This window comes from Triticum dicoccoides, chromosome 4B (assembly GCF_002162155.2).
Source record: "Triticum dicoccoides isolate Atlit2015 ecotype Zavitan chromosome 4B, WEW_v2.0, whole genome shotgun sequence".
Classification (NCBI taxonomy): Eukaryota; Viridiplantae; Streptophyta; class Magnoliopsida; order Poales; family Poaceae; genus Triticum; species Triticum dicoccoides.
This window is the reverse complement of record NC_041387.1, coordinates 309,809,854-309,819,421: the sequence shown is the minus strand read 5'-3', so window position 1 is coordinate 309,819,421 and position 9,568 is coordinate 309,809,854. Positions and strand designations below refer to the sequence as shown.

Genomic DNA, 9,568 nt, shown 5'->3' with positions numbered 1-9,568 from the left:
GAGTCCTATCTTGAAGGGCTCGCCAAGAAGTTATTCCTCATGCTTGAAGGTAATCTCTTATATCCGACTGACTTGTTATCGTCGACTCGTCATAGAACTGTTGGCTTAACTTCAAATTGTGTTTACAGAATTCTGTCAAAACTTCGAGGAGGAGACCAGTCGACTGGAGCAAAACTTGGACCCCCATTAACTCTCCTGTGAAGGACGAGGCTGCTATGAACGTGTTTCGACTGGAATCTCGCGTTGCTGGAGTGGTTGACTACCTCGCTCGACTGAAGGTTGCGGTGTCGCGGATCGACACGACACTGGCCAAGAGAGATGCTTCACAATGACCTCGAGTCTTTAATGACTCGACTGAATGATGTTCCAGGTCGAGTGCAGGAATGGAAGAAGTCCTCCGCCAGGTGTGGTGCTGACGTTGCTCTGTCCCTGGTACGTGTTCACTGCAAGGATGCTCGAGAGGACAAGCTGGCGTCCATCAGAGTGGCCAATACCAAGAAGCATGACTTCCAATCTTTCATGGAGACCTTCATCGCTGCTGCCACTCAGATTGCTGATGGAATCGACCTAGACCAGTTTGTCGCGCCCTCCAGTCCTCCACCTGAGGAGTAAAAAACTTCTACATTTCACCTTAAATTTGCCTCGGTATGCCGAGTGGTTTTTGTAACCGATAAACTTTTACAGGCTTGACACCTGCGCACTTCTGAATCCGTTATCTGAACTTTGCTTATCGTTGAATATGCTTGCATTTGCCCTCGAGCGAATTTTCTTCTTCACTCAGAATATATTTTAATGCTTGAGACGCAGCTTTGAGGTGGTAAGCCCAGTCGACCTGCACTCCACCGCTTTTTGGCAAGTAAGGATGGGGAACAGATAGAGTGCACATTGTATTTGTGGCGTAGCTCAGAGGGAGAAGGTTACAATCGACCTGCGCCTCATCATCCTTGTAGAGCGGAATAGATTAAGTACTTAGGCGAGCTCTGGGCTGCAGCTAAGCCCCCGAGTGGGAGGTTTGCTCTCCACTTGGTAGGGTTTTCAGATACTTAAGCGAGCACTGGGCTGCAGCTAAGCCCCCGAGTGGGAGGTTTGCTCTCCACTCGGTAGGATTTTCAGATACTTAGGCGAGCACTGGGCTGCAGCTAAGCCCCGAGTGGGAGGTTTGCTCTCCACTCGGTAGGATTTTCAAATACTTAGGCGAGCACTGGGCTACAGCTAAGCCCCCGAGTGGGAGGTTTGCTCTCCACTCGGTAGGATTTTTTGTGGCGCAGCTCCGAAGGAGAAGGTAACAGTCGACCTGCACCTCGTCCTCCTTGCGGAGCGCACATTGTATTTGTGGCGTAGCTCGGAAGGAGAAGGTAGCATTCGACCTGCACCTCGTCCTCCTTGCGGAGCGCACATTGTATTTGTGGCGTAGCTCGGAAGGAGAAGGTAGCAGTCGACCTGCACCTCGTCCTCCTTGCGGAGCGCACATTGTATTTGTGGCATAGCTCGGAAGGAGAAGGTAGCAGTCGACCTGCACCTCGTCCTCCTTGCGGAGCGCACATTGTATTTGTGGCATAGCTCGGAAGGAGAAGGTAGCAGTCGACCTGCACCTCGTCCTCCTTGCGGAGCGCACATTGTATTTGTGGCGTAGCTCGGAAGGAGAAGGTAGCAGCCGACCTACACCTCGTCCTCCTTGCGGAGCGCGCATTGTATTAAATACTAAGGCGAGTACTGGACTGCAGCTAAGCCTCCGAGTGAGAGGCTGGCTCATCACTCGATAGGATTTCAAACACTTAGGCGAGTACTTGGACTGCAGCTAAGCCTCCAAGTGGGAGGCTGGCTCACCACTTGGTAGGATTTTAAAGTACTTAGGCGAAACGAATTCGCAGCTAAGCCCCCGAGTGGGAGGCTGGCTCACCACTCGGCAAGGATTTTTTTTTTACAAACTTAGGCGAAACGGATTCGCAGCTAAGCCACCCACTGGGGGATTTCTCATGTGAACAAAAGTAACAATAATCACTGGGGAAAATTATAACACTCTTGTCTTTGATAAATAAACTACAGAAGTACTTCTATTACATCTCATCCGAGTGAATACTTAAGTATAAAAGGGGCGGAGCAGCTCCGCGTTCCAAGCTCGGGGCTCGTCAATCTGGTGACCGACATTGTAAAGGCGGTATGCTCCATTGTGGAGAACTTTGATGATGATGAAGGGACCTTCCCAAGTAGGAGCAAGCTTGTGTGGCTTCTGCTGATCCACTCGGAGAACCAAATCTTCTTCTTGGAAGGCTCGACTCTTCACGTTTCTAGCATGGAAGCGACACAAGTCCTGTTGATAGATGGTCGATCGGATCATGGCCATCTCTCTTTCTTCTTCTAGAAGGTCGACTGCGTCCTGTCGGGCTTGCTCTGCTTCATCTTCAGTGTAGAGTTCGACTCGAGGTGCATTGTGAAGCAGGTCACTCGGCAAGACTGCTTCAGCTCCGTAGACCAAGAAGAACGGAGTTCTCCCAGTCGACCAATTAGGAGTGGTCCTTAATCCCCAAAGTACTGACGGAAGTTCGTCGACCCATGCACCTGCCGCGTGCTTGAGATTGCGCATCAGTCGGGGTTTCAATCCCTTGAGAATTAGACCATTTGCTCGTTCGGCTTGTCCATTCGACTGGGGGTGAGCGACTGAAGCATAGTCGACTCGTGTGCCTTGAGATACGCAAAAGGCTCTGAATTCTTCAGAATCGAAGTTTGACCCATTATCAGTGATGATGCTATGTGGAACTCCATATCTTAATACCAACTCTCTGATGAAGCTGATAGCAGTGCCAGCATCCAGATTCTTTATAGGCTTAGCTTCAATCCATGTGGTAAACTTGTCGACTGCTACTAGCAAGTGAGTGAAGCCACTCCTGCCAGTTCTTAGTGGTCCAGCCATATCTAACCCCCAAACAGCGAAGGGCCAGACGAGTGGAATGGTCTTCAAGGCTGAGGCGGGTTTGTGCGATAGATTGGAGTAAAACTGACATCCTTCACACTTGTTGACTATCTCCTTTGCCATTTCATTTGCTCTTGGCCAGTAAAATCCCGCTCGGTATGCTTTAGCCACAATGGTCCGAGAGGACGCATGATGGCCACAGGTCCCCGAGTGGATATCGTCAAGGATTATCTGACCTTCTTCTGGCGTTATACATTTCGGACCGACTCCAGTCGCGCTTTCTCTGTACAATGTCCCTTTATCACGGTAAAGGCTTTGGATCGACGGACGATCTATCGAGCCTCTTCTTCATTCTCTGGGAGCTCTTTCCTTAAGATATACGCGATGTACGGCTTTGTCCAGTCGGGAGTGATGACCAAAGCTTCCATGATCAGGTCGACCACCACTGGAACTTCAACTTCAGTCGGATCTGTGACACTTTTTGGCTGTGGAGCTTCTTCGGTGAAAGGATCCTCTTGAACTGATGGAGTATGGATGTGTTCCAAAAACACATTACTGGGAATGACTTCTCTCTTGGAACCTATCTTCGCCAAATCATCAGCTGCTTGATTTTTCAGTCAGGGTATATGATGGAGCTCTAACCCCTCAAATTTCTTCTCACGCTTTCTCACTGCATTACAGTAACCAGTCATGGCTGGGCTTCTGACGTCCCACTCCTTCATCACTTGATTGACCACCAAATCTGAGTCGCCATAAACCATAAGGCGACGAACACCGAGTGAAATGGCCATACGCAACCCATACAAAAGTGACTCGTATTCTGCTTCTTTATTGGAGGAGTCAAAGTGGACCTGGAGCACATATCTGAGCTTATCTCCTCAGGGGGAAACCAACACTACCCCAGCACTGGAACCATTCAACATCTTAGAACCATCAAAGAACATGGTCCAATGCTCCGAGTGAACTTGAGTCGGTAGCTGCTGTTCAATCCACTCGGCGACGAAATCTGCTACAGCTTGGGACTTGATGGCTTTCTTTGCCTCAAATTTGATATCAAGGGGAAGGAGTTCAATCGCCCATTTTGCCACTCGACCAGTTGCATCTCTATTGTGCAGAATCCCTGATAATGGGGCGTCACTGACGACTGTAATGGAATGATCAGAGAAATAATGAGCAACCTTCTTCGTGGTCATATAAATCCCATATACAAGCTTCTGATAATGAGGGTATCTTTGCTTCGATGGGGTCAACACTTCGGAAAGATAATATACTGGGCGTTGAACTTTGAAGGCTTTCCCTTCTTCTTCCCGCTCGACCGTCAGTACTGTACTGACGACTTGTCCTGTGGCTGCAATGTAAAGCAGCAAAGGCTCTTTGCTGATTGGGGCAGCAAGCACCGGCTGGGTGGAGAGCAGAGCTTTTAGCTCGGCAAACGCTGCATCAGCTTCTGGAGTCCACTCGAACTTGTCTGACTTCTTCATCAGTCTGTAAAGAGGCAATGCCTTTTCACCGAGTCGAGAGATGAATCAACTTAAAGCGGCCAAGCATCCAGTAAGTTTCTAGACATCGTGCACACGCACAGGGCGTTTCGTTCGAAGTATAGTGCCAACTTTTTCTGGGTTGGCGTCGATTCCTCGTTCGGAAACGAGAAAACCGAGTAACTTTCCGCCAGGAACTCCGAATGTGCACTTTGATGGATTAAGCTTGATATCATACCTCCTGAGATTGGCAAATGTTTCAGCGAGGTCAGTCAATAGGTCGGAACCCTTCCATGATTTGACCACAATATCATCCATGTATGCTTCCACATTCCGACTGATTTGAGTGAGTAAACACTTCTGAATCATCCTCATGAACGTGGCTCCGGCATTCTTGAGGCCGAATGGCATGGTGACATAGCAGAAGCACCCGAATGGAGTGATGAAAGCTGTTTTGATCTCGTTGGGTCCATACAGACGGATCTGATGGTAACCGGAATAAGCATCTAAGAAAGATAGGCGCTCACATCCCGCAGTCGAGTCGACTATTTGGTCGATGCGGGGGAGAGGAAAATGATCTTTCGAGAAGGCCCGATTGATATGTTTGAAATCAATGCACATGCGAAGTGACATGTCCTTCTTGGGGACCATGACGACATTGGCAAGCCACTCGGAGTGGTAAATCTCTCAGATAAACTCGGCTGCCAGGAGCCGAGCCACCTCCTTGCCAATGGCCTTTCTCTTATGGACGGCGGACCGTCGAAGATGTTCTTTGACAGGTTTCACTTTTGAGTCGACTCGTAAATGATGCTCAGCCAGCCCCCTGGGAACACCTGGCATGTTAGAAGGCTTCCATGCGAAGATGTCCCAGTTCTTACGGAGGAACTGGATGAGCGCTTCTTCCTATTTAGAGTCGAGTGTTGTGGAGATATGAGTCGGAGCAACACTGAGGTTGGTCGGGTGAATGTGAACAGGCTTCGTCTCACCGGACGACTGGAACACTGACTCTGTGGCGGGCTTCTTGGCCCACAATAAATCACTCGGATCTGCAGTTTTCTGGTATTCCTGCAGCTCCACCACTGTTATCTGAGCATCGGCGATCTTCCAACCCTTCTGGAAGCACTCTTCTGCCTTTTTCCGATTGCCAGTAATGGTGATCACACCCTTGGGACCAGGCATCTTGAATTTGAGGTACACGTAACATGGTCGAGCCATGAATCGTGCATAAGCTGGCCTGCCTAAAATAGCGTGATAAGCACTCTGGAAATCCACAACTTCAAATGTCAACTTTTCTTTGCGGAAATGTTTTGAATCGCTGAAAACCACATCAAGAGCAATTTGGCCGAGTGACTCAGCCTTCTTCCTAGGAACGACTCCGTGGAAACTCATGTTGCTGGTACTGAGTCTGGACATCGGAATGCCCATTCCCTTCAGCGTCTCTGCATACAATATGTTCAGGCCACTGCCACCATCCATCAGAACCTTAGTCAGTCGAGTGCCTTCGACGACCGGGTCGACCACTAAAGCTTGCCTCCCAGGGGTGGCTATGTGTGTCGGATGATCAGACTGGTCAAATGTGATGGCGGTCTGAGACCATTTCAGATAACTGGGTGTCGCCGGAGCAACCATATTCACCTCACGGTTGATAACTTTCAATTGACTTTTGCTTTCAACATCAGCAAAAATCATCAGGGTGGAATTGACATGGGGGTATCCTCCATCACTATCCTCTTTGTCCTCAATCTTGTCCGACTCCTTTTCCTTATCTTTGGGCTGTTTCCCCTGAAATTGCTGGATCAAGAGCTGACACTGCGAGTGGTATGTTTCGGGTAAATGAAGTTACCCTCCTCATCTTTCTTCGTGTAGATGTGGCACGTCAAATCCATCACGTCATTTCCTTCCTTGTCCTTCACCTTCTTAGGGTTCCAAGATCCTTTGGGCTTCCCTTTAAACTTTCCCTGAGTCGCGGCCAAGGCTTCTCCAGGAGCAGCTGGCTCGGCTTTCCGCTTCTGCTTCTGACTGGAGTTTCCTCCCCCGGTTTCATGAGCAGTTGGCTTGTACTTGCCACTCCGGAGTCGATCCTCTTCTTCACCATTGGCATATTTGGTGGCAATCTCCATCATTCGACTCAGAGTCATGTCTCCGGTCCGACCGAATTTCAAAATTAGCTCACTGTTCTTAACACCTTCCTTGAAGGCACAGACTGCATGGTGATCAGATACATTCTCCACCGTGTGATGCAATGTGATCCACCTCTGGATGTAATCCCTCAGAGTCTCATTTGAATTTTGCACACAAAACTGCAGCTCTGTCAACCCTGCTAGTCGCTTGCAAGTTCCTTCAAATGTTCTGACAAAAACTCGAGCAAGATCTTCCCAAGTGTAAATGCTACTAGGTGCCAACTGATTCAGCCATGCTCTGGCCGAGCCCTCCAACATAAGAGGTAGGTGTTTCATGGCCACCTCATCATTGCCGCCACCAATCTGAACAACCACTCGGTAGTCTTCAAGCCAGGTATCGGGCTTGGACTCGCCGGTGAACTTGCTGACTCCAGTCGCCAACTTGAAGTTGGGAGGAATCACCGCGGCCCTGATGGCTCTGCTAAAACACTCTGGTCCTGAGACGTGAACTCTGCTGCTGGTGGGTACATCTCTGCCATGGCCTTCTCGGTGAGCTCTGTTCCGGTCGACCAAACCTTGCACGATAATGGATCTTGCGTCAAAGCCTGGCTCTCTGGGGTCGACTGGAACCCTTCACCCAACACTGTGCTGACGTATGTCATATTGCTGTCGAGGAGCATACGACCCACCCCTTGGGGGAGGAGTGGGCACTCGACGTCGATCATCGCGATCAAACCTATCATCATACTGATCATGCCGACCTCCACGTCCCTCATGCCTCGGGGGCGATCTCGGGCTATGGGCCGACTGGATTGTATTCGCAGTGACGGATCTGCTGTGAATCTGGTTTCGCGACTGCGATACAGCTGAATTCTGATCTCCTGCTGCCCGGAGTAAATCTCTGATCTGCATCAAGCCTCTGCCAGCCTCCGACTGGGAGGGCTGAATCGACTCTGCTATACGGGCCGCAGCCGCTAGATTCTGAATCGGAGTTTGATATACCTGAGTCGGTGGTGGAAAGAGTTGACGTCGACTGGAGTCTAGAACTTGTTGCCGCGCGCGCTCGTCGAGTGCTCGCTGGAGGTTCTCCAGTCGAGTGCACTCAGTCAAGTTGGCCAAGCGCGCGTCCTCCAAGGCACGAGCCTTGGGGGTTTCTCCAACGATAGGAGTATTCAGCGCATCCATGTTCCGGCAGCTAAGATCTTCCCTTTGCAGGGAAGTGAGTGGCTCGGGTTGATACTCCTCGTGGACCTGCACTGGGTCGCCACCGCCGTCGCCTCCATCGGTGCGAGGGAAGCCGGGAGGACTGCATGGTCCATTAACCATCAGGACCTCCGCCGCTGGATCACTGCTGTCGCACTCGGATGCAGTCTCTATGGAGCCAGTCGACAGGTCGAACAGGCCGTAGAGAGATTCGTCGGGCTTGATCGCCATGACTTGCGGGGTGGCCAACTGGCGGGCCACTACGTGCCTCACCCACCACTGAAGTCTCGACCGACCGAAGCACTTGCGCTGGCGGGAGACAGGGAGGGAGGATGACACAGGAGTCGACCGGTACGGGGCCGACGGTTGCCGCAGGAGGACGCCGCGGACACGCGCGCGAAAGTGTGTTGCCCCGCAGACTGGGAGCGCGTCGATGTCGAGTGGAGCCTCCTGAAGCCAAGCAGAGTCGTCGGCGATGAACGTGAGCGCGCCGAGATGGATCTCGCGGCCCTCAACCAAAACTCTGCCAGAAACCATGATGAAGGTAATCGGAACAATTGCAACTTCTCCAATAAGTCGCTAAGACACCCGCCTCACGGTGGGCGCCAACTGTCGTGGTTCTAAGCCTGACAGTAGAATAGGGGGTAGGTATGGAGAGGCAAGATCCTAGCTATGGAGTAGTTGTATACGCAAGAGATTTACGAGTTCAGGCCCTTCTCGGAGGAAGTAATAGCCCTACGTCTCGGAGCCCGGAGGCGGTCGACTGGATTATGTGCGTATGAGTTACAGGGGTGCGAACCCTTTACACTAAGGAGGGGGGGCTTATATAGAGTCCGCCAGACCCCTCCGGCCCTTAGTTATGCATGGTTTAAAGTTCATTAAGGCCTGGCATTACTGGTAAGGCCTTACATAAAGTGCTATCATGACCATAAAGACTACTTAATGACAGACCGTTTGTGTGCAGAGTGACTCTAGATCTCCTGGTGGTCGAGTGAGTGGCTTCATGGTCGAGTGTCTTCGAGTCCGTCGAGTGGAATCCTTCCAGGCCGACTGAAAGGTAGTTTCTTCTAGAGATGTCCTTGGGGAGGGTACCTTGGACAGGTCCATGACCCTACCCTAGGTACATGGCTTCATCAGGACCATCCGATCGAGAGGGGCTGAGAGGTAGAAAATGATGCACATGCAGCAACGTAGCGAGCTGGGGAAGTAGAGCTAAGGCGGTTTCGAACGAAGAGATACCTGAAGGTCATCGAGATGTGGATAGGTGGGCGGCGGGAGGCCGGATCCACCCACACGCAACGACGAAGGGATCGGAGGACTGTTGGGGAACGTTGCAGAAAATTAAAAAATTTCCTACGGTTTCACCAAGATCCATCTATGAGTTCATCTAAGCAACGAGTCATGGGAGATGCATCTACATACCACTTTGTAGATCGCGAGCGGAAGAGTTCAAAAGAACGGGGTTGAAGTAGTCGTTCTCGTCGTGATCCTATCACCGGAGATCCTAGCGCCGGACGGACGGCACCTCCGCGTTCAACACACGTACGGAGCGGATGACGTCTCCTCCTTCTTGATCCAGCAAGGGGGAAGGAGAGGTTGATGATGATGGATCCAGCAGCAGCACAACGGCGTGGTGGTGGTGGAACAGCAGCACTCCGGCAGGGCTTCGCCAAGCACGTGACGGAGGAAGAAGAGGCGTAGCAGGGGGAGGGAGGCGCCAGAACTTCAGGGTGCGGCTGCCCCCTCCCCCCCTCCCTTTATATAGGCCCCCAGGGGGGGCGCCGGCCCTGGGATATCCAATCTCCCAAGGGGGGCGGCGGCCAAGGGGGTGGAGTACCCCCCAAGGCAAGTGGGGC

At 51.4% G+C, this 9,568-nt stretch overlaps 1 protein-coding gene across 1 annotated transcript; it reads right to left on the bottom strand.

Annotated features, from left to right (window-relative positions):
• Positions 1–727: 727 nt before the first annotated feature.
• On the bottom strand, positions 728–2,977 carry LOC119292659 (uncharacterized protein K02A2.6-like; the record flags this gene model as incomplete). Its single annotated transcript, XM_037571421.1, has 2 exons — positions 728–832; positions 2,216–2,977. Coding segments are annotated over 2 exons (867 nt in total), but the record flags the coding sequence as incomplete, so codon positions are not given.
• Positions 2,978–9,568: the final 6,591 nt, after the last annotated feature.